The sequence below is a fragment of the Patiria miniata genome, unplaced genomic scaffold (assembly GCF_015706575.1).
Source record: "Patiria miniata isolate m_02_andy unplaced genomic scaffold, ASM1570657v1 HiC_scaffold_29, whole genome shotgun sequence".
Taxonomy (NCBI): Eukaryota; Metazoa; Echinodermata; class Asteroidea; order Valvatida; family Asterinidae; genus Patiria; species Patiria miniata.
The window spans coordinates 26677389-26702973 of record NW_024037068.1 but is presented as its reverse complement, the minus strand read 5'-3'; the positions used below and the strand labels follow the sequence as shown (position 1 = coordinate 26702973).

Below are 25585 nucleotides of genomic sequence, written 5' to 3'. Positions count from 1 at the left end.
ATAATTGTCCTATTCTTCAAAGCTACTTACTTCCCGGCTCCAGCAATATAATGCTGCGCACACCTCACTATACTCCTCGTCGATTTTGATCAATTTAGATCTCTGTTTCTTTTTTCTTTCAAAAAATGACAAAGAAACCGAAGAAAACCCAACTTCATTTTTTAATCCTCCGTTCGAAAGTGTACACAACTCGAATGCGAAATTGTGTTCTTTACCCTTTTCAAAAAACGCGCGCGCGGACGCACGTTCGTACGCGATGTCCTATCCAGTCTGTGTATATGGAGATCAATGCTCACAACCGATAATGCATTTTTGTATTAAGGACGATTGAGTGGGTTGAACAACCTTTTTTTAATGAGGGCGCTCTTTGAAATATGCAGTTTACGCACAGACTATGGCTGTGCACAACCAAGGTTATTCTTTTTTACCATGCTCAATTCTGCATCTTTCAAATGAATCCCAGAGTGTTATAGGGGCATAACAGTATTTAATCTCAACTGAAGCTTTCTATACTTGAATTCTGGAACATGTATTCCAGTCGTTTACGCTGGAATGTTTGAATTGCTCCGCACAGCTATAAATATGAATATAAAAGTATAAGACAAGCAAGCACTTTTTTTTTTTTTTTTGGAGCTGACATTTTAATAGTCTATGGAAATTAAGTCACACCTTTTTGAGAAATACAGATTTGGGGAGATTATTATGAGTTTTTTTGTAATTGAAAGTGCAGTTTCCCCCTTGTTAATAAAATATCTTTGTTTTAAAAAAAAAAACCTTCATTATTCAAACAACGTTGCTGATGACACAATTATTCCACAGGTAAAAGCTCAGAACAAACATCAGTAAATACTTTCCCATTTTGCTGCTGGCATGCCTGGATATGCGCGACGTTAAACAAAATGTTGTTGACTTAAAAATCAACAGTCTCCAAATCAAATTTGAGTCAAATCGATAATCTATTATTCAAATCAATTACTCAAACGTGTAAATATACATTCCAGACAACTCTCCGAACAAGTACTCTTTTTTTATATAAGTAAAACCTTTAAGTTTAAGGTTTTTCTAGATAAAAACGATGCTTAAGTAGTCCATTTAGGCAAATTTTAATACCGTTACATATATTAATACTTATTTTATTTCATAAAAATCATTGAACATCTATAATACTCAATGGAATGATCAAATACATGTCCAGGCTGCTGTAGCAGGCGAACCAATTAGAGCCTCTCGATGGTGCCTCCTGACATCGTGACTTCATAAATCGTGTCTTGGATGTCATCGATCGCAATGTAATCCTGTCAACAAGATATGAATCATGTAAATATAATCAGTTCAGTTAATCAGGTAAAAAATGGGAGCACCTGTAGACGGGTAAAGGGGGGGGGGGGGGGGGGGAAGGGGGCCATGTCCCCCCCCCCAAAAAAGTTTTTTTTTTCCAGTGACCTCGCTATAAAGGCAGGCAATGAGTACACCACCATCTTTTCCTCAAAAAAAACCCCATTAATTAAAGTGGTCAGAAATTGCCTCAGATCGCACCACGGAGCATTTAGAATGCAAACATTTTTCGGGGCCCTTAAGTGGGCCCCGAATCACACGCCGCAATTTTTTTGACCAACTTTTTTGGAACCAAAAAATAAATTGTGATCAGCCCATGACAACACGGTGACAGAGCCATATATAGAGAGAGTTGCAACATAAGAGTGTTGCAACATAAGAGAGTTGCAACATAACAGAGTTGCAACTGTTTGCAACTGTTTGGAACCAAAATCAGTGCACATACATAATTCGTACACAATCGTCACACGCTGCACTGTTCACATAATGAACGGCCATTATGGTTCAACAGTCTGAAGTTGTCGCAACTCTCTCTGTACGTTTCTTTGGTATATACCAAAGCTTATCTTGTATTTTGTGAAGCCACACACATTTTATAAGCACAGATTCAGACAAGAACTGGACTGAAATATGGGAGATAACACACTGCATTTGTTCATCCAAAGTATACAAATAAGCACAATTAGAAATTTTACATCACTCAATTTATTGTGATGTGGTTTTATGAAAGTGCCACTTTTGACATCCTTACTTTGCCTTCACTTATAAGGTTGTCCAGCTCCTTACTGATCATCTTAAATGTCGGTCGACTCTCTGGGTCCTCATCCCAACATCCCAACATCAGCTCATACCTTGTTAAAACAAATCAATAATTGTACTACGTATTACAAAAGAGCTACAAACGAATTTCAGAAACGTATGATACTTCAAGCAGCGCAGGGTACTGCATCCACTTACACTGTTACGATATTAAATAGCGCCCTTTAAGTTCCTACACCGAGTCCGTAATATGCTACAGTTTGTTAACAATGCTATCAGATTGAAAAAAAAAACAACAAAACAATTACATTTTCAACAAATGAAGTTTAGTTCAGAAATATGATTTTGAGTTTCAAAATTATAAAGGAAAATGTCTTACAGTTCATCCTGGCAATGTTTTGGTTTGGGCATCCGAAATCCTTTCTGCAATTCCTTAAACAAAATCTTAGCTGACATGCCGGGGTATGGGCGAGCTCCTGCACAAATTGGGAAAAAAGACAAGTTTTTGTAATTTCATTTTGTTATACGGTTATTTTTATAGTTTTTTTTATTATTATTATTGTTATTATTTATTCAGCCAACAAACGAACAAAAGTACAATGACAAAGCAAATATATGTCATAAAGTAAACAAAAACTGGAAATTTAAAAAGTATGACCAGACAAGACTGATGGGACTGAAGGATGCGAGAAGGAATGGGGGGGGGGGGGGGGGGGGTGGGGGGTGGGGGTGGGGTCGGGGGATGGGGAAGGGAGGGGGGACAGTTTGACAGGAGGGAGGATATAGAGGGACAGAAAACAAGGACATTACTGAAATGCTAACACAAATAATTTACACATGACATTGAAATATAAAGCATCATTCACCTAAGTTCACTCAATTCTTGAATAATTTGAAGCCAGAACAAAATGTCGTCAAGCTTGGATTGTACAGACAAGGTGATACTATTTTGCTATTTGGTGTCCTCATGTACATTGGTGTCCTCCATAATTTGCCCTGGTGCTCTCGATCATTTGCCTTGGTGCAATTTCCCATTCCTTGGTGCTCTTTGGTAAAAAAAAAATTGAGGAGGTGCGGCAATAGAGGGCGCTGTTGGAGCTACCGCAGAACATTTTGGAAAAAAAAAAGATTGACGCGCATGATTTAAATCGACGCGCGCGCTGACCAGAGACCGACTTATTTTTTTTTTTTGGCCTAAGACTTCCTTGCTATTCTAAATCAGTTGAATATGATTTTATATGCTCCGGACCCATCTTAACAAGGCAACTCACCAAGTGTAACTATCTCCCATAGAAGAACACCATAAGCCCAGACGTCACTCTCTGTTGTGTACACGTCATCAAGAATGGACTCAATAGCCATCCAGCGAATGGGGCATGGACCCTGCAGAATTCAAATTGGGCACAATCACAACAAATCTTCATAAGTGTGGGCTTCATTTATTTTAATTGGATATGATAAAACCAACATGTTTTCCTTTTCCATTAAGCTCAAAGACACTGACCTTTGACTCTCGTTCATATACTCGGATGTTCATGACGTCACGAGCGAGTCCGAAATCAGACACCTTACACGTCATGTCCTCAGCCACAAGCACGTTACGGGCAGCAAGGTCCCTGTGAATGCACTAAAGAATCAAAATGGAGGCAAACATGAAAACATTTCGGAAAAAAAACCCCAGGTAATTACAGCAAGAAAAAGTCCTTAATATAACTGCAGGATGTGAGGGCCTACGTTTTCCAACAATGGTGTTGAAATCAACATAATTTGAACTTGACGAAGCATCTGAAATTGACTTACTCAAATATTCTTCCTTTGAAGGCACATTAGGAGTATTAGCATTTACCCCAAAATTAACCTTACTGATGTTAAAATAGAGGAAGTTTTGGGGTAACACCATGTGGAAAGAGAAGTGTGGTTCTGAAAAGAACCGGTTGGTTGAGTGTATAACTCAACATTTCGGACAGCGTGCTCTGTCCGTCCTCAGGAATAAGAGTGATGACATTGTTGTTGATGTAGGTTAGACTGGCGCCTGCAGCACTCGTGTGCCCTTTGCACCATTGGGGAGTCAGGTTGGCGTAGCGGTACTTTCCTCGCCTTCCACCGCTGTGACCCGGGTTCGAATCCCACCTGTGCCAATATGTGGATTGGGTTTTCAGTCCCTGCCTGATTCCGTGGGTTTTCCCCAGAATATTCTTCTGAGCTTTTCCTCCCACCTCTAAAACTGTAACTTCTTCTCATTGTCTTCTCTCCACAGGTTTCTTCAGGCTTGCGAGCTACAGTGCCTAGGGCGCTCTTGAGGAATCCTTGGTTTCATTACCAGAAATGATTAATAATAATAATAATAATAACAATTAACGTCAGTGTGTAGCTCCGATATACTTTGCTTTGAGTGAGTGATGAGACGTGGATGATGCTGGAGGTTTTATGGCTGTGCGTGTGCAGTGGGGTGTGACTGGATGCTTGTGCACTGGGGTGTGTTCGGATGTAGGATGCTGGATGCGCTGAGGTGTGGTCTCATCACTCACCCTCCTGAGGATGGACAGAGCGCACTGTCCGAAACGTCGAGTTCTACACTCAACCAACCGGTTCTTTCCAGAACCACAATTCTTCCAAGAGGAGATTTTTTTCCACATGGTGTTACCCGAAAACTGCCTCTATTTTATCTCATCCACCATGCAAAGCCTCAAGTCATATACTTACTGATGTTGATAAAACAGTTATATTGATAATGGTTTTGGTACTAAAAACCACATGAAAAAAAAGATTAGAAGAAATCAAGAATTATAGTTGATTTGCAAGAGTCAGTCACTTGACTGATTTTTTGTAAGTAAACGGTTGTATACACGAATTTGTTTTTTTGTGTTCAAAAGCTGTACATTTTTTTTTCAGAATGTTCTCGAAAAGTGTAATATTCACTGAGCCAAAGTTCAATAGCTTTCGTTTTGGAAAAGCTGTCTTTGGATTTCGAGATTTTTTTATTATTGGACACGAACAAAATGCATGAAAGGATGATCCTATACAAATGTATGCCTTCAATGTATTGAGATAACATTGGATTACTCCAATAGCCATTCGTTATTTCTTAACTTTTGATCAAAGATTTGAGACCCATTGATACCCTGAACATCATGGCACACACAAGGAACAATAATTATCTACAATTGATAACAGTCGAATCTCGTTAGTACAAACTCTGTTAATACAAAATTCTGGTTATAACAAACATAAAGCCTTAGTCCCGACTGTGCATTTATGTGCACAATGAATGAGACTGATGTTCCTCTTAATACAAAATTCTGATATAACAAACAATTTGGCTAGGTCCGAACGAGTTTGTATTAACGAGACTCAACTGTATAATCAATACTATAATGATGAACACCACCTTTTGAAAAGAAATGAATTCCATTCCATCGGCTGCATCCTTTGCAAACATCATGAGATCTGTAGCGGTCAGTGTCTTGCTCTCCCCATGCAGATTGGTATAGACACGCCCAGTCTTGCTGCGACTGTCTTCAAGAAAACTTTTGAGATTGCCTCTGGAAAGATATTCTACGATGATATAGACAGGATCTAAAAAAAACCCAGAAAAGAATAGTTGAAAGTACATTCAATCCAAGTGCTTGGTTTAATGATGAAACTGGGCAGGCCTAAACATTAACAGTCGATTTCACTGATTCGTAACTCACGTCTCGAGTATTTGCGTTACTAATTTTGTGCGAAACTGCACATTAATCTTACGATCGAGTTCATGAAAATTGGCGAAGTACTGCACGCTACCAATATAACAAAAAGGTATATTTTGCAAGAGAACGATCACTGCAATTTGTGGCTATCGATAGCAAAACAGTTGTTGAATTGGCTCCATCCACCATTTTGCTGGTGGGTTTGTCACTGTCGTCGGAATCTGGTGCAGAGTTTCAAGATCGTCAAAGTTAAAAAGCATTTTATTTGCCTAAAGCTGTAAATATTTATACACAATTCTGGATAGATTTGAGCAATGATCGACTTATTTGTACTCTGTACCAAATTCACCTTAACGATAAGTTACGCCATGAGTTGTTATGAAGTCGTAATGTATGGCATTGCTAAGCTGAGTTAATGTATTACCCAAAAAGTGTAATTGGAAATGTTGGCAAATATGCAACCCAATTTGGCCCTTGTTGGTAATGCTATTGCGTGTAATGTCATGAAATCAGTTGTAAAAAAAGGGATTTTCCCAGCACTTTTTATATCTACTATCAGCCTATTATATGGCGGACACAATACACTCTAAACAAAAATGCATTGGTCAGATTTGACTAGAAACCAGTTAAATTTGACTAGCCATTCAGGGTCAGCTGGGTGCAATTGAAAATCAGTCAATCTGACTAGAATTTTCCAGTCAGTATTATTGACTTTGGAAAAATAGTTATGCAAACTAACATTGGAGTCAAATCCAACTACTTTTTCTAGTCATAGTATGAAAATTTGCGTGTTTGAATACATTTCTAGTCGATTTTCAATAACTAGGAAACCAGTCAACATTTTGACTGAGTTGTTTTTAGAGTAGAGGGCGCTCTTTGGTTTGGTTTGGGTAAATACATATGAGTTTAACCCAAATCAAATAGTGCCCTCCTATTGTGTCTGTCATATCTTAAATAGGCTAATTATGACTGACAAAGCTTTAAGGCCCCCCCAAAAAGTCTCCGGTTTCTGGAATGCGCGCGCGTCGCCGTAGCCATGCGCGTCAGCAAAATGAAATTTTTTTTTTTCAATGATTGATGATGTCTCAAAACCGCCAAACTCACTGGTTTGACTGGAATCCTGCTGCTGCACAATTTTAACGTGTTTTTGGATGGGGTTATGATCGAGAATAAGCTTTATGTGGCCTCTCTGGACTCCCATATATTTGCACTAAGTTTAGTCGGGCATCATTTGCAGTCATCAGCCGACATTTGAGGCCAAAAAAATCAGGGAAAAAAAAAAAGCCGCGTTGCCGCACCACTTTTTGGGCAAGCTCCATACCAGAAACCGGAGACTTTTTTTTTGCCTTATGTGGAATTCTAGGATAGAAAAAACAGCTTTACATGTACCTTTATCGATGCAGAACCCAAGGAGCTGAACCACATTAGGATGGTCTGGTAACTTCTTCATCAACTCCAGCTCTCGCAGCATGTCCTTCTTCTCCAGGGCACCGGCTCCTTCTGTAGAGACGAAAATGTGCGCACACGCACAAATTACAAAACAAATACTTTTGAAATGTCCCACTTTCATTTAAGGAACCAGGTACATGTATATCCACATTAGTAAGGCAAAAAAAAATAATAATCGGTCTCTGGTCAGACCGAAATTCCGGAATTGATGTGGCGACGCGTTTTTTTTTTTTTTTTTTTTTTTTTTTTTTTCAAGCTTGAATTGTACAGACAAGGTGGGTACTATTTTGCTTTTTTGTGCCCTCATTATACATGTACATTGGTGTTCTCCATAATTTGCGTTAGTGCCCTTTATCATTTGCCTTGGTGCAATTTCCCCATTCCTTGGTGCTCCTTGGTAAAAAAATTTGAGGTGCGGCAATAGAGGGCGCTGTTGTAGCTTCCGTGTTAATTTGAAAAAAAAAAAAGGTTGACACGCATGGTTAAAATCGACGCGCGCGCTGACCAGAGACCGGAGCATTTTTTTTGGCCTAAAACCCCAGCGACGACATTAGAGTTTGGAAGTGCACATCCTTTCCAGACGAACACTTTTTCGGAAATGTAAATTGATCTCGAGTCAAGATACCGAGAGAGTCCCTCAGGCTCACATTGCATTAATTGGTGGAGCAACGTTATGCTAATTACGGTGTATGTTGATTCAATAGAAGGACCGGTCCCTACATTTTAAGTCAGAATCGATGATGGAAGAGCTGGAAACAAGTCTACAACATGCTTACATGCCACATGGAATGTTTTTCGGGGATATTTAGAATGAGTTGACCTCTCCGACACTGGTCAATAAGCTGTCCTAAGACTCTAAATCCATGAGAAATGTTGAGGCTGTATTCAGACATGGCTTTACTCACGCTTCAGTGTCTTGACAGCAACCTCTGTGACCTCTGACTTCTTGTTGATTCCAGTCGCTTTAGCTAGCATCACCAGACCAAAGGCGCCATGCCCAAGCTCCTTCACAAACTGGAGCTGATCACGTGGGAAGGCAGTGTGTCTGGTCGGTACATTCGTGTACGTAGCCACGCCTTGCTCCTGGGAAACTCCACGTACTGTATCTAGTTCTGAAACGTCATAGTGGTTGCATTAATTAGGAGAAAGTAAAAACACAGCAGCTGTTTTGCATATACAAAGTGAAATAATAAATGTTCATCAGAGTGCATGTCATACATCAGATATCATCAGAGTGCATTTGACCAGGGACTTTTAGAGAGTGCTGCGAAACAATATTTTGCAGCACTCTCTCAAAGTTCCTGGTCAAATTTACCCGGAATACTCGGGTTCTACTTGGCCTGACCCTATTCGGGTCGAAATGACTCGGACAAAGTCAAATTTTGACCTGGGGAAATATCCTTTTGACCCGGGAAAGTGTCAGGCCAAACAGAACTCGAATTTTGGGTTAATCTGGCATGGGAATTTTTAAAAGTACTGAATATCAACATTTACTTTGATAATAATAATAATAATAATAATACGGTCTTGAAATCACATCACAAAAAAAATACACGAAAGTTACTACAAAGATACAGTTATTTGTTTAACGTCCTTTGCTTGCAATGAATAAATAGATGAACCAACAAACAGACCTGTCATATACCGATTGGTTGCCCCCGTGTCTGGGTGTTCGCTTGATTTGAAGCGCCAGCTTCTGTTTAGGAACACAGTAAAGACAATCTTTGAAAATCAATCACTTGCATTGCACAAATGCATTGGGAATTAATAAGCAGCAGGTTTTTTTAATTTCAAGAATATACTTCTTATTTTTATTTACAATGTCGGTCTTACCTTCAAACAAAACCCTCTGAATTCATTATTAAACAATGACAAAGGCGGGGGCAAAAAAGCACAAACAAAAATAACACCATTATCAAGCACTTACCCTTCACGGGTAGTTGACCTGTTCCTTTCTGAAACTGAATTAAACAGGTTTGTTGTTGTTAACTGACATTTTTCTCCAAATTCAAACGGTATATTTTAATGTATGACACTTGTCCTGAAGACAAACTTCAAACTAAAACCAAATCGCGCACGCTGTGTACATAGGCCTCCTTCAATGGTGAAAGCTTTGTACCAGCGAGTGTACAGATCAACTACCTCATGACGGACTATCTAAACAATGACTGGCACTATGCTTTTGCTTTTAGGCCTAATGGGGGCTTCTGTTTGTGTGTATTGATAGGGAGCTCCATCGGATTGTTCTATAATGAACCCCTTTGACTAAAATATTTAGGGGAGAAGCAACTTTTGGGTAACTAAATTTGGATATGACACTAGACTTCTTCTTCTTCATTCATTCATTTTCATGATGACTTGATGAGTTGGGCCCAACTGTCCCTGTCGAGCATAGTGTTGGACAGAGATGGACCACTCAGACCAGTTTCTAGACACTAGACGGTCACTGGTATTCCTATTAAATGTAATCTTAAATTTTTACAGACGGATAATTTCATAAATAATGCCTTAACTCTATCAACTCACCAGCAGCATAGCTTTGCACTTTCCTAACACGAACTACAAGCGCAATAATGAGAACCAGCACGGCAAGGCCTGACACGGCGCCGATGACGGGACCGACAAAGATGCTAGAGTCAGTGGACTCAGGGGGAGATACGACTTCAACTTGAAGTAGCACGCGATATGAAAGAAAACAAGATAAATGCAAATATGATCAATCATCATGATGGGTAAATACAGATGGACAGTCCAAGATGATACAATGGGAACAGTGCATGAAAATAAAGGAAAAACAATTATTGCCGACTTTAAGTTGTAGGGGCCGAGTAAACCAGAAAGCAAGTGTGTTAGTATCAACAGACATCTGGTACGATAATATTTAATTTATACAAGGCAGGAATTCTCCTTGGAACTGACAATCGCTCCTACAAAACAAAACTCATTATTTGTTCATATATTTTTCTGTTCTCTGGCTGCACACAGCAACACCCGCCCACAGACACTTTGAACACGCCATAATCCATACAAATTGTTATAGTTGTTGCACTATTTTTTGTTTTAAGAGCAAAAGTTACAGCACCAAAACAATACAGCACAAATTGTCAGATTTGAAATTTACCTTGTTCGACAACAACTGGTTCACTGCACAAGTCTCCATAGCATAATCTGGCTCTTACTTCAACAGCTCCTGCGCTACGTTTCCTTCGCGACCGCGGTTGTGGGCACCGGACCGATAACACCACCATCATGTCTGTTGTGATACATTCCCCGCAGTCAATCCATGGATTACTCGGGTCGTATCTGACTTCAAGCTGGATACACGCTCCCTCGTTCCTTAAACCAATGACTTGAACAGTGCCAGCTTTTTTGAAGACTACATAATCTGTCGTTTGTAAAACCAAAAGAAAGTGTTACGCAAGTATATTTGAACTTTTAAACTCTGGCAAAAGTTACCTCAAGTTCCCCTACGTTTCAATATGCAAGCCAACTCTTTTAAAGATGTCCTAGTTTGTTTTTTTTAATTTGAAATTGTGATTTGCTGTCCTGTTTTCTTTGTGAGATGTTAGTAGAGATTTGGAGATTGTCAAATATAAACAAAGAAATAGAAAATATTGGGAAACAGTTTGCGATGAAAAAAAAAAATTGTTTCATCACGTCATTTATTGTCCAATTGGTATCTTGAAAAAAAAAGGTGCCCAATGTTTTAATTCAAATCAAGATAGAAAGTAGTAATACAAAATGGAATAAATGTTAAAACTATTAAGATAGAATTAAAAACGTAAGACAGAATGAAGAGCAATTACACTTACTTGTTGGAGGTTTGGCTGATTCGCACGTAGTAGTGCCAGTTTGTTTTTCGAAGAAACAGTAAAAAGAAGAAAAAAAGAAAACACATCTGTTAGTAAAACACTAGTTGTCTGATAATATTTTACAACTAGTTCTACATTTTGATAGTTCCCTTGCAAATCCAACTGGTTTAATCCAAAATAATAATTGCCAATGTCATAGTTTCATACGACCAGTCATTTAGATAATGAACAAAAGCCCTTCGAAGTCTTCGAAGATGTTATGAGTGCAACAATACCATGGAATGGGGATAATCCCTGCAATAATTATTTTGACGAGCTCAGGAAATTTCACACACAAGCAAACTATTAAAGCTATAGTCTATCATTTGTAATTTGTGCATTTTGTTCGTTTGAAGCAACAAAAGGGTTCAAAATCTCATGAAGGATACTGAACAACTAACCTGATGAAGTTTCAGCTAAGCTTCAGCTGTACATATCGACAAAAACAGCATTCTAAGATCTCAATTTCAAATCAAAAGTTACTGAATCATGTTTTGAACTGTTTTGAATTGCAGCCATATGCGACGTAGCGCACTGATCCGACGAATTATAACAACCGCGCGCGCGTGTGCGTCGTTCCAATACTTGTGCGCGCTGCGCTGAATATCAAAACGAACTACTAATTTAAATTTTCCTACGGTGCTTCTTAAGAATCACCGTTGGAAATGCCTTCTTTCGTTGATTACTTCAAAATGACAGCTTCCCAGAAGGAATAATTTCACAGGGAGTTTAGTTCCCTTACTATCTTTCAACCAAGTTTGTTTTTCAACAATAATACGCCAGTTACTTTTCGGATGGCTGCAAATGATGGACTATAGCTTTAACAGAGATGTTTTGATGTAAAATTGCAATCAACTTACGCAATGTGTATCCTACCACGCTGCCGAAGTCCGGGTTTCTACCTATCACATTCTCAGCATAGACTCTGATCTCATACTCAGTGTACGGTTGGAGGGATGTCACCGTGTTTGTGTATCTGCGCTGCCCATCACTGGATCTAACTGGCTCACTCCATGTCACCACACTCTCAGAGTCAGACGTGTTGAAGTAGCTGACAAGGAATGACTGCTCCTCACCGCCATCATGACCTGCTGTCCAGTTTACAGTCAGAGCCTCTGCCGTCCGGTCGGTTAATCCTAAACCGGTTGGCTTATTTGGTATCCCTGTGTGAGAGATGACGTCACAGTGACATTAAAAAAGGTATCATCTGAGCTCCTTTTGAGCTATCAGCCAAAAACATATATACTTCATTTTTTAAAATGATATTTGTCTTACACTAGACAAATATTCCACTATTAGGCCTCTAATAAAAGACATTGAAGGATCATATCGGCCCAATATTAGTTTTGGAATAACATGTTTTGCTTAAATAATTTGGTTCTCGTAGATCACATTGGTTCCAACCCTTATCAGAATCGATAACAAAGGGATTGTGAACCAATCTATTTGCAGACTAGATATTCATTTGTGTGCAAAAGGAACTCTTTAAAGCTTCTTTTCAAAGTCTTGCAGATTCCAACAACAGACCCCCCCCCCCCCCCCCCCCCCCCGAGGAAATAAACTTCAATTTTCAGCATGTTGAATTATTGTACTCTCTTACTTGGTGCTGTGACGTTGATCTGCAGGGAATCTTGGTCTCCGATTCCGTTCGAACTATTGACAGTATACACGCCATAGTCGACCAGAGAATCGATTCTACGAATGGTCAAAGTACTGGTGACTGTAAATCCGTAGACTTGATCTCCAGCCGTGGTTGCAGTGTGGATCGAGTACTTGTTACTGCCCGAGTCAGGGGAAATCCTTGTGTCGTCGGGGTCATGCCATGACACTACGGGTGCGGGGTTGGCTCTCACGATACACGTTAGCATTGCTACTCCTCCGGGCTTGGCACCGATCACACTGTCTGCTTTATTGGTGATGTTGGCTTCGTCTGTAATAAGAAACAAAAAGCCTTCAATATAAGTGTTGTTCAATTAGGCAATTATTACACTGTAAACCTGCGGTGTTACATCAGCCCTTAGTGGTCACTGTATTGAATCCAACCATATTGAGCATTGATAAAAAAGGGGACAAACCTGTATTCACAGGAACGGAGTACCCATCTCTCTTTCGTTAGCGATTGGGCCAGACTCGAGTCCATGAAATGCTGCTGTGGGGGGATCGCCACACCTAATCCACAGCGAGTCTGTTACCTTCCCAGCATTGAATAATGCCGGTACCCATTTAACACCTGGGTTGAGAGGAGTAATTGAGGTAAAGTACCTTACTCAAAGGCACAACACGCATGGCCACGGTGGGACTCGAACCCACAACCTCTTGATCACCAATCCTGTGCTCCACCGCTAGACCACACGTGAGCATTGGTACTACTTTTAATACCACTCTGTATTGAACCGATGTTGTTACTCAAGCCGTTACGGTAAAGAGCGTGTTTGTGTTAGCCCTGTGTGGAATTAAACATCTTTTGCGAGTTTGTGCGGATCTGAGAACAAGATGTTAACCACGTTTCAGACAATGTTCTCTGTTTAGGCAGATATCCTCATGGGTGTTGAGGGGGCAAGCCCCTCCCCCTCTTGCGACACCCATGGATATCCACAAGGGTCATTAAAATCACACTGTCCGGAATATGAAGTCTCCCACTTGATCTTCCCAAAACTACAAACTCACAACAGATTTGTGCTTTCACATGATACAACCACAAACGTAGGCCTACCCTTACTGCTGACTTCGCCATGTAATTCTTGAACCGTCATCGTAATGTTTAATTGTGATTAAAATCCTAGCCTGCTCAATCCAACAGGATCCAACAATTGTACATTTCTGTTGGATCCTATTGGATTGGGCAGTAAACACCTTGTATATATTCCCCTGGAACTATGTTGGATTCAACAGGCAACTGAAAACATTCACGGTCAAATTCTGTTGAGTGCTGGTAAATATCGCCAAGTTGGACTCTGTTGGATTCAGCAGGTAACCAATAAATAATATGGACAGACTGTCCTACATTCTGTTGGATTCAGCAGGCAACATAAAAACAAGGCACAGTTTGGTTCTGTTGGATTGAGCAGGCCAGTCGTTTTAACTTTTCAGGTACCCAACAACTTGGCATGTTGGATTGTGTGGGACTGTGTTGGATTGAGCAGGAAACTCATATGAGTAACCGTCGGACCCTTTTGAATTTAGCAGGGTAGTCCTGAGGAATTTTTAGGGGGTTAAGTTTATCAAATCAAATGCCAAAGGGCATAGAACCAACCTTAAAGTTTTTGAAGCTTACACCAAAGCATACGTCCAGTATTGTTGATGTTATTGTAGGTTTTATAGTTGGAAGAAGTTTACATGACAACATCAAAGAGATTAATTAGTAAACAAAATGAAAAAAGGGAAGATTTGTTTTGTGTGTGAGAATCATATGAAAACTTACAGTGCACAATAGCAGTAATAGGATCTGACACCACATCGTCGCTAGGATTGGATGTAGGCACCCCGTTGTTAGCTTGGCACATGTAGTACCCAGCATCCTCCCTCCTGATGTTACTCAGAGTCAGTGTACTAGTGACGTCATTGTACACTGAGCTGAATGCTTCACTTGAGTCTCGCTTCTTCCAAGTGATGTCACTAGGCCTAGGATTGGCATCTACAGTGCATGTCAGGGTTATATTCCCGCCTTCAGTGACGGGGGTGTCTGAGGATCGCGTCACCAATGTGAATTCAGGAGCGTCTGAGGGATTGTAAAAGTAAGGGGAAATATAGACGAATCAGAGCATGTGATCACTGACACTCACATGGCCCAATCAACGGAGAAACTGCACGCTATTGTGAAAGGCAACTACCCCAAGATGGATTATCTGAACAAAGTTAGCATAATGCTTTGGCCATTGAATGGCGACCTTCGTAATAAGATTGTTACCGTGCTCTAATTTTTCTATAAGACACCGTTTAGATCTGCTCAATTTTTATCAGGGTTGCAATTTGGAGGAAATGACGCATCCACGAAATAATCGGCAGAGGGTTTGGGCTACCAAAAGCCTCAGAGCAGCAAACGGTTAATGGTATATGTTTGTATTTGCCTTTAAACACTATTCATAAATACCTAAGACAGTTTACGCATTCCTATTGGTCGACAGCCCGTCACGTGGCCAGTCTTAAACGGATGATAAAGACATGGCTAGCTGGTCTTAAAACACTTTTCCAGTGTCACAATAAAATGTGGACTCCTAAAAATCCAGTGCCTTTTATCGTTTCATTGGTTGAACGTTCACAATCCTCACGTAGGCATGCGCAACACTACCAGTGAGTTAGAATTTTATAGCTCTAAATTCAAAACGCAACGCGCCAGGTGCGTTCTGCGCGACATCACGTAGAACATGATACGCGCGCGTCAATCTCCATAAAAGGGTTGTTTACATCTAACTTGCCAGCTGAACACTCCATTATTTTGCAGGAGGGATGTTTCAAAAAGTATAAAGTGAATTCGTTGAACAAAATCGGGATGTTGTGAACGAATTATATGATTTTTTTTTACCGAAAAGGTATTTATGAATGGGAATAAATATGTGCTCCGTTGGTATTTATCACTCTGTTTAAGACCACTTAGAGTCTGGGTGCAGATAATTACCCTCGCCTCCGGCTCGGGTAATTATCAGCACCCATACTCTAAGTGGTATTAAACAGAGTGATAAAAACCTCCGGAGCACACATTTATTCCCCTATTAAAGTACCTGTTTTTGTTTTGTTTTACACAACCTTTATAATAATTAATGACAACTTTTTGGTAAATCTCAGGAATTCTCCATTTCAGAAAAAAAAAAATCCTGAAATCTAAAAAACAAAAACCGTGACCATTACCACTATGGGTAGGCCCGTCTGTAAAGGGGGACCCCCTGGCAAGCGATCGCCCCTCCACCTCGGCAAAAACCTTCTTTGTGTTTTGTTTTTGTGTGGAGTGCACCCCTAGCCAGTGCGCCCCCCCCCCCCTTGCGGATCTGGCAACGGGGCTGACCTTGGGTCTCTAACCGTTTACATGTGGGCAATACGCATGATGGCAATACGAAAAAAAAACTAAGTGAACCCCCCAAAAATGGGCAACAATGTAAGTAGTTACTTACATCCAACGCCTAATATGTACATATCACACAGATCTTCAGCACATGACGAGATGGTTGGATTTGTGGCACAGCATTTGTACACATCTCCGTTGTTATTTTTGTTCAGGACACCAGTTGTGTAGATGACTGAAGTCACTCTGCCTCCATTATCTCCAGGGGTATTGGGTTGATCAGTGGGCGTGGTCAGCGACACGTTACCCTTGGACCAGGTTAGAGTAGCAGCTGGGTTGCTGCTCTCGGAGGTACAGGTCAGCGACACTCTGTTGCCTTCTGTTGCTTCTGAGGGACTCTGTGTCACACTCACATTCCTTGTGCAAACTGAAAAATAGAAGAACAAAACTATTTCCTGGTCAAACGTTGACTCACACAGTTTACTAACACAGTTTGACCTTACCGTAGTTGCCCAATCAATTTAAATAATCTGGTGAAAAACGCTTTTCTAGTACTCATATAGTCATATAGGGAAGATGGTTATTTAGAATGTGATTAAGCGCAAATCTTGGAATGTTGCTGACATTTTCAAGAAGCAATATCAAGCATTGGGTCGAACTTTTTACCACAGTGCCACTGTTCATAACCAAAGAGAATTCTCCCTTCTTTGAAAGTTTTCTAAACTGGAATGTCATGACTTACACTGGACATCAATTGGACCCAGAGATCCCACTGGTCCTTGGGTTGAGGAAACCCTGCTTGTTGTGCACGTGATGACGGTGTTCCCATTCTCCTCTCTTGACGGGGTAAAGAGGAGCTCGCTGGTGAACCTGTAGCGATCACCTGACTGTGATGACATCGTAGCTATTGATATAACCCTACCTCCCGTGGTCCAATCCAGAGACCAGTCATCAGGGTATCCCATGTCTGCTGTACACGTCAGCAAGACAGATTCGTTCTCAATCATGGACGTTGCAGCAGTTACATCCGGGACATCTGGGGGACCTGCATTTTTAACATGAGTGGAACATTCCAATTTAATTTACCGATTAATAAAAATAACAAGCACTCCGAGTTTGCAGTGTAATGACTGTGTTGAAAATAATAAGTGACATGCACTGGAAACTGACCAAAAAGTCAAGTTAACATCTCATTGAAAAAACACATCCTCCTCTTATTACAGCAAGTCAACATACATGTAGTGCATCATCAACCACGCCTTGGCTGTGGTAGAGAAGTGATATTAATGTATGGGCAATTGAGCATTCAGTCATGGAAGCATCCCGGGAATTGCCTACCAGAATCGTCAACCCCCATTCCAAAATTGGATCGGTGTACAAAATGACACGACCTGTTTCTATGATAACGTTTCATTGGATAATTTATAATCTCCTTTTCTAGTTATGATGCACCAGATCATTTTCTATTGGAGTTCTTACCATAGACCATTAGTGTCACCCTAAGTGATGGGTATGGTTGTTGTGACTCAGTGGTACTCGCTACACACTTCAGTTCCTGTCTGTGATGAGCTCTAGTTGGTCTCAAGGACCAAGTATCTGTTGTATTAACAAGTTCATCTGTTCCTGTAGGTGACGGATTGACAGCGCGTTTCATGACGTCATTCAGGTACCACTCGATCCTTGCACCAGGTCTGGTACCATGTACCGTGCAAAGGAACGAATGTAGTGTTCCTTGGTCAAGAACCACGGCACCGCTTACTGCTCCACTGGCGTCCGACAGTGACATTGAAGACACACTGGGGAGAACTTTGAAATGATAAACACAAACGAGAACAACGTTTAAAAACAAGTACATGTACAAATGTACCATAATCTTGTTTGTCCATGGGCTTCACGTGTCGTAGGGACTCAGGCTAACCATATGGTAACAAACAGAAAGACATGCCACATCCCAATCTCCAATCTCAATCAATCTCCGGTCTTTGACTATTACGATCACATTGGGACATGATGACAGTAGACATAACCAACGGCAGATCCAGGGGGGCTAATTGGGGCCATGTCCTCCCCCCTCCAAAAAAAGGGACCCCGGTTTTTTTTAAGTGACGCTGCAAAAAAAGGCAGCCACTGCGCACACCACAATCTTTCGCTAAACAAAAAAATTGGTTACAGTGGTCAGAAATTGCCTCAGATCACACCACAGAGCATTTAGAATCCAAAACTTTCTGAATAAAAAAAGGACATTCTCAATAAGGTTCAATTTGTTTGAAATTGTTTCTTACCTGTCACATCCAGCAGTATGCTGATGCTGATACCGGCATGTCCGCCTTTGTTGGAAGCCTGGCACCGCAACATCTCTCCATGAAGGCTCCATCTTGGTGATAGGGTTACCAGACTGGTGCTAGTAGTCAAACGATCAGCATTTGTATTGTTGACGGTGTTACCCTCTGTGAGGCTCCCATCGACACGAGACCAAGTGAATGATGCTCCTGGGTTGATGTCTGGTACCTCACAGGTGAACTGACGGTCCACACCTTCAATAAGATATGATGTACCGCCAGAAGATGGGTAACTTCCAGTTGAGTCGGATAGGGTGATGCTTTTTGGAAACACTGCCACAAAAACAACAAAATCTTCCCAAATTTAGATATCGAATGCCCGGAGGAAAACATGGAACAGGGGATGTAAATTGGGAGACATTCCCTCATTTTGATCATAACAAACTAGTCCACTAATTAACATACTTAAACAGACAACAAAATATAACAAAAGTTAATAAAACATTTTGTTGAGCTGCAATAATATATTTACCTAAAATTTGCTATTGTGTTGTGGAAAGTTGACAGCTTTACACGACAACGCACCAGACAAAAATTGAACCCACTAGCGGCGCCTGAAAGCGGTGTGGTACCCACATACATTGTACATCGCATGCACAGACTGATCGATTGTCAACACGTGATGCATGCATTTGCATAATTAACCACACAGCCGTTGAAACTGGACGTTTTTTTATGGACAAGCCACCAAAATCAGCAACAATTTTCATACATTGTATGTTAGTTGTTTTTGGTCTGTTTCGAGTCGATCAGTAGCTTCGTGAATGACTGCTGAATCGTATGTCTATTATGAGCCTGACGTTTGAGGTATGTTCAGTCTGAGTTTCAGCAACTCGGACCCAACTTTAATCGCCTTTTTAACATTCGGACATGGTCTGGCGATAGCAGGGTCCAGCTAAACCGCTGCCATCGCTGGACACAATTCTGTTCTTTTCCCAAAAACCCAACATTGCCCAACAAAAACATCAGATTTCACCCTAAAAACAGCCTCCAAATAACTAAATACCCCACCTGAGGTGCAAGTAGAGATCGATGATTAAGATTGAGACCAGTTTAGTTACGATCTGGATGAAAAGTGAAATTTCTCGTTTATTTCCGAGAGCTCCCCTCGCGATCGTGAACGCGTTAAATTTCCAACTCGTGTTTGAACAATGCGATGTTGTCGTGCCCAGCGTTCCTTCGATGGTACTTGTATCCCGAGTGCAATTCCGTTACCGAGCGTGATCCATCGATTGTGATAATCATAGTAGACTGGATCTCCTTTGCATCCGTGCATTTTGAACGATGATAGGGAGTCGGGAACTAGGGCAGCTTTCATACATGTGCAGAAACCCGTTCAAGCTAGTTCCCGACTCCCTAACATTGTTTGAAATAAGTTCGTGTTTACAAACGAGATCCAGTCTACTCATTATCATAACCAATGCATCACGCTCGGTAACTGAATCCCACTCGGAATACAGGGATTATCGAAGGAACGCTGGGCACGACATAATTAGCCTATGTACATTCCCGACAACACATCGAAATCATGAAAAAATGAAATGGATAAAACCTACTAACAAAAACAGCTTGGATAAAAAAAAACAGCCGAAGCTGGGCTTTCTATAACTTTTTCGTAAAGAAACTTACAAAAAGTCCTCAAGAAGCTGTAAGGAACATCTGGTAATACAGATAGAGGAACAAATCAGCCATGGACATCTTCATTCAACGGAAAAAATTCCGTACTCGGACGTCACTTTTTTCAATTAATTTTCTAGCGCCAAAAGTTACATCTTTTATGGTTATTCCTCCACTTTCCCTCCTCTACTCTCACCCTCTCCTTTCCTTAATTTCTATTTATTAATCAGTCAGTTACTTCATCGGGATTCGAACCTCTGACGCTTGCTTGATACACGAGACTCTTAACCGCTAGGCCGCGCACGATCGCTGTTGCAATAATCAATCTTTGGATGTATTTGAAGTATCCATTGAAATAAACTAAATATTCGTGAGAAAATAAATATTCATAATGACGTATTGCACTATCATTGGCAGGCTCATGCGACGTCATGGTTGTTGATGTCACGTGTATAACGTACCGCTGTCTTTCAGCCACTACAATCAGTTTTGACCGGCTGCTTCAAGTTAGTTCTGCATGACGTATGCATCCAAAATGTGCTCTAAAAACACTTTTGAGTAAATTTTTTTCACCTTTACACAGCTTCATGAATTTCTCTTGGTTCAAATGACAAGGTGAGGTGACAATTAATATGTTTGGCAGCAGATAAATTGACGTCCGAGTACGGAACTTTTCCCGTTTTCCACCCTTCATTGGCATTGCCCTTCGTCGTGTTCGTATCAAAACATCTCCAACGAAGGTTCACCGTGTGTAGATTTTGCATGCGCCATGGCAAGCTGTGCACAGCAAGCCACATGCATGCCACACACAGCCGATGGAGGGATATTACGGTCATCCAATTCAGAAAGACAGAAGGGAATCCCCACTGATTTCTCCAGAACTACTCAAGTTTTTACCAAACCAAAAGGTAGTTATTATCTTTGTACCTTCAGAGACATTGTGTGAAAATTTCATTGCCGAACTCCATCGGGAATATGAGAAAAAACATGAAAAAGTCTAGAATATACGTGCCGCGCCATAGACTTGCACGTAAATTTCAGGCAATGTTTGTCATCCACTCCCATGATGCATTGCGAATGTCGAAAAGGTAGTTGCCTTGGGCAGAAAAAATTGTCTCCGAGTCCTGTCCCAAAATGTTTGGTCTCAGTATTTCACAAGTATTATTTTGACATGGTTAGGTATCTCTAGCGTGGGTTCAAGTCTCTGAAAAGTCAAACAAAACCGTGACATTTACCAGAATTTCGCTCACCAAGTTCACAGAATGTGAAGTTCCTGATGTCTGTCGTCATTAGCCGTCAACTGAGGGCGCTGTGCTCCGAACAGCGCCCTCATCAGTCGACAACTAACGATGACAGACAGCAAAGTGTACTTTGAAGTGATTTCATTGATTTCGGAGAGAATCGTTACTTACAAGTAAACTGCCATCCTCCATGCAAACGAACAGCGTTGGAATACGCGCTGTATTCACACACAGAAAAAAATATTATGCGTATAGTACACCCTCTACTCACTGAAACCACCGTGAACTCATAAAAGAAACGAAAAAATTAATTCAACCGTAACTCACTCCCGGACAACGCCGGTAGAACACAATTTATTTGTTTGGCCGGGGGGGGGGGGGGGGCAAGTATTTTTGTTCCCGAATAACCAAAACTTTCGGCCAAATTTCAATATGAAAACTAACTAGAAGGGTACGGGTTCCAATTGTATTGGTTTTGATGAGTTTTGTGGGTGGTGTATATACAAGAATAAACTCGTTTGGCCCGACCAACAAAGAGTGCCGATAACGCCGTTATAACAGCGATTATATAATTAACAGCGATATCCGACCGGCGCGATTAGAACGACAGAGGACGCAATTAATTCGCGTTTGATTGTGCACAGTGAGAATTTCTACGCGAGGTCATTAGCATGAAAAGTGACCCCACAACTTGTTTTGAATAAAGAGACCGTTTGGCTTAAAAAAAAAAAACGGTGGAATTGTGTAAAAATAGCCGAAGATCTATCCGGCCAAACCGACCCGAGACATTTATTTTATGAACCGAATCCGAATCGAAACCGACCCGACCCGACAATAATTCTAAGAAAGCCGACCCGAAACCGACGCGACCCGAAAAAACCGAGTATCTGGCTTCTGCAAATGTGTCCGCTTTTCGCACCTGAACTGACCTGCTTCGCGTACAAATATCGGCTTTCAGTAACTGAATCATGCGGCACTCACAACGTGCCTTTCTGGTGGGCCTACATGTTATAGACCGATCGAGACAGACCGCAAACCATTTTAGTCGCACCGCGCGCAGTGACTCTGCACAAATTGTGCACCATGTGAATTTCCATTCTGTTTCGGTTCATTTCGGTTTATTTCGGGTTTTTCCAAAATGGCTTAACCGACCCGACCCGACCCGAAAATCGCAAACGCAAAAACGAAACCGACCTGACCCGACTGAAATGTTGGACAAACCGACCCGATCCGAAGTCGGTTTCGGGTCGGGTTTTTGCAACAATTAGTCCAAGCCCGAGCTACCAAGTTGATCCCAAACCTGCAGCACGTACTTGCCATATGAAGAACGAATAGCCAGACTTAATCTAACAACTCTGGAAGGCAGAAGGAAACGGGGTGACCTCATCGAAAAATTCAGAATAATAAATCAAATATTCAAAATCAACCCGGACACCGTGTTGAACTGAGAACGCCGACTACAAACTGTTAAGGAACCAGAGGGCGCTCTTTTAGATATTCGCAAAAACCAGACCAAATCTTACAGAAGAAAATACTTCAGCCAGCGAGTCGTCGACGACTGGAATATAGTCTGCCAAAGGGCGTTGTATTTGCACCCTATGTACCCCTTAGTTTCAAAATCCAACTAGTAAGACATGGGTTTATAATGAGGCAAAGATGCCCCCTCCCCTAAACCCTGTCACACAACCTGCCAGAAGAGGACAGAAGTGTGGCACTTCAAGGTAAACATTCAAGGTAAATACAAGTTGTAAATATCCATTCCACGTCTCTTGGTCATGCTGGTTCTTTCTTGGCTGTTCTTCATTAAGTTTTCTAGAACTTGGGGTCATTACTGTAAATGATTAGTACAATTTGTTAGTGGTGACATCTGTAAGGTTTGTAAAAACCTTACAGTTTTGGAAGTACGGAACGACAATCCGGAGGTTGCAGGTTCTAGTCTGAGTATCACCCGTTATCCACGGAGCCAAGCCTCCTGTCTAACCCTTCGCCAGAGCCAGGGTATATTACATAAACTAGTTCCAACCCCCGATTTAAAAGAAATGAAATTAGGAATTCATTCCTAACCTTCTGAGGCAGTGAACTCCATGTGTGCGAGATAATGTATGAATGCGTCAATTCTACCACATGAATAATTAACCTAAATACTTTCACTTCTGTGACAGTAACAACCTCTCCTCACCCCTTACTCTCATCTCCTTGTTTGCATGGACGTAGCCTGATTCTCCATCACTCAAGGTACTGCACCAGTAGACCCCTCTGTCTTGAAAGTTGACCGACTTGATCGTCAGTGGAAACCCAGGGGCAGCTTTGTCAAACTCGTAACGAGAGCTATTCATGTTTATCACATTCCCTGTGGAAATTCTGAAGTCTATAATAAGATCTGCGTCTACTATAGATCCTCCGAAGTCACTCTTAGTCCACTGCACGATGCGGATAGACCCAGCAGACGTACAGGTGAATTCCGCATCTTGACCGCTGTCTGTCCAGTTAGGACCTTCGACCAGAGGTGACTGTCCCGAAACTGCAAAGATAAAGAAAAAACAGAAAAGGCAACATTCAACAATATGCCACTTCTGGTTGTTGGGGACGCTGTATTGGCTCCACTATTTGGTTTCAAACAGTAGAAAACCTCCAACTAGTAATATTGAATATTGTCAATAGGCCTATGTAATTTGGGAAGTGTAGCAACATGTAATTTATGTTAATAAAATGGGATTCAAATATGTTTATATCCCAAAATTACACCCATTATCGCTTAAAAATATGGCCGTATTCACTTTATGTATTAATGACAGCTGCGTACGTATCATTTGGTTTTTCCATGATGCCAACTTTTAAGTATTTCCAATGCATCGAATGGGGGCGCTATCACGACGACATTGATTAAAGAACTGAGAAACAAAATTATTATGTCGAGCATTTCAGCAAACTTTAGTTCAATCTATTTTTGAAATGAAAGTTTGAAATAAAGCGCACTGTAAAGACAATGATTTACTCATCATGTTGTTTTTCTGTTGAAACGTTTGTATAATATTACAGTTTACTGTTTTCGGATGTTTTGGTAAATAAACAAATCTGTTCCTGTCTACGTACAGCGGACTACGTACTACGTCTGTGCGGACACAAGAAACATCCTGTTTCGAACAAGCCTTCCGTTTAGTCCCTGTTAATCTGTCAATGGGTTTCACTGCATGTTAGATTTTCCCCGTATTTTAAAAGATCGCGTTATTGATATACTTTCAACATTTTCTTTAGGTATGCATATATTGTGCAATTATCTTTCTATCTTTATATGCATATATATAATTTTTGAACAGGGATTTGGATGAACACATCTTTTTGATGACAGTTTTTTTCCTTGACATCCCCTGTTCATTTTATCATATGTTTAAAGTCAAAAGATTTAAAATAAATGAAATAAAAATCACAGTCACACGGCTATCTCTAAAAGCCCGCCGCACACGAGAGCTACGTGCTGAACAAAAAGTCTTCCGAGGCCGTTCGCTGAGTTTCTGACTCACGAGGCCACGAGGCAAATATCTCCCCTATTTCTTTCGCCTCGCGAGGCTTAAAACTAACCGTGGGCGGTCAACCTGAGCTACGTGCTGAGCTAAAAAGATTGATTAGCCACTGAGGTTACATGTATGTACTCTGGACACATGATGGACACATGGCCTTTGTCACCATAAACCACGCTTTTGACAAGAATAACGTGCTTTCTATTTTCAATTTGCATTTTGCCATTTACAATGGTGTTTGGTACCTTTTGGACCTCAATACTACAGCTCTTTCAGCACCAAAGGTTGCCGAAATTGTGAGTATCGTAACTTTTGTGTGATTTGTTGGGGTGTCAGTACAAAACAGAAAGCCAATGAGCAATCTTTTCCACCCCCCAAAAAATAAAAATTGATAAGCACATTTTTGGGTTCACAATTTGATCAGAAACCCCTAAACTGGACAGTGTCCCGAAATGACGTCACAGCAACCGCGTCCACAGTTGTCCTGGAAAGCATGGACAATTTTAAATCATAAAGTGCACTTTTCAACAAAATTTACCAAAAAGGGATATCACATATTTTTCATACATTTAGGAGGACTGGTGTGGAAACATTGCACATGTTCCTCAGAAAAGAAAAACAAATCGCTTCAGTGATCCTTTAAAGACGGGTAAAACGCGCAAATGAATTTAATTTTGTTTTTAATATTTCCTTCGCATTTTTAGTTATCTATATGTATATGAAAGCTGAGTGGCTTGCACAGTGTGAATCTGTGTTTGTCCTTCAACTGCTACTTGTATTTGGTTTCTAGC

At 40.9% G+C, this 25585-nt stretch overlaps 1 protein-coding gene across 2 annotated transcripts; it reads right to left on the bottom strand.

Moving 5' to 3' along the window:
• Positions 1-626: 626 nt before the first annotated feature.
• LOC119735769 (tyrosine-protein kinase receptor TYRO3-like) lies at positions 627-21338 on the bottom strand. 2 transcript variants are annotated; one of them, XM_038209689.1, is made up of 21 exons: positions 21286-21338; positions 18362-18691; positions 17559-17885; positions 16822-17124; positions 16189-16506; positions 14505-14801; positions 12684-13013; positions 11944-12246; positions 11045-11059; positions 10354-10617; positions 9759-9899; positions 9160-9193; positions 8867-8928; positions 8138-8344; positions 7173-7283; positions 5483-5670; positions 3599-3721; positions 3366-3477; positions 2474-2570; positions 2087-2186; positions 627-1295 (listed from the first exon to the last, which is right to left on the bottom strand). In XM_038209689.1, the coding sequence occupies exons 1-21, from the start codon at positions 21323-21325 to the stop codon at positions 1218-1220; spliced, it is 3780 nt and encodes a 1259-aa protein (XP_038065617.1). In that variant the 5' UTR covers positions 21326-21338; the 3' UTR covers positions 627-1217. The 2 variants fall into 2 exon arrangements, with proteins under 2 accessions (XP_038065617.1, XP_038065616.1); XM_038209688.1 differs by having other exon boundaries at positions 21271-21330.
• Positions 21339-25585: the final 4247 nt, after the last annotated feature.

Coding starts and splice junctions, on each gene's coding strand:
- LOC119735769 (XM_038209688.1), bottom strand. CDS start 21,325: ATGACGACAGACATCAGGAACTTCACATTCTGTGAACTTGGTGAGCGA. Junction 5,671..7,172: donor TGGGTTCTGCATCGATAAAG/GTACATGTAAAG, acceptor GGTTTTTTTTAG/ATCCTGTCTATATCATCGTA. Junction 2,571..3,365: donor ATGGGAGATAGTTACACTTG/GTGAGTTGCCTT, acceptor CAATTTGTGCAG/GAGCTCGCCCATACCCCGGC.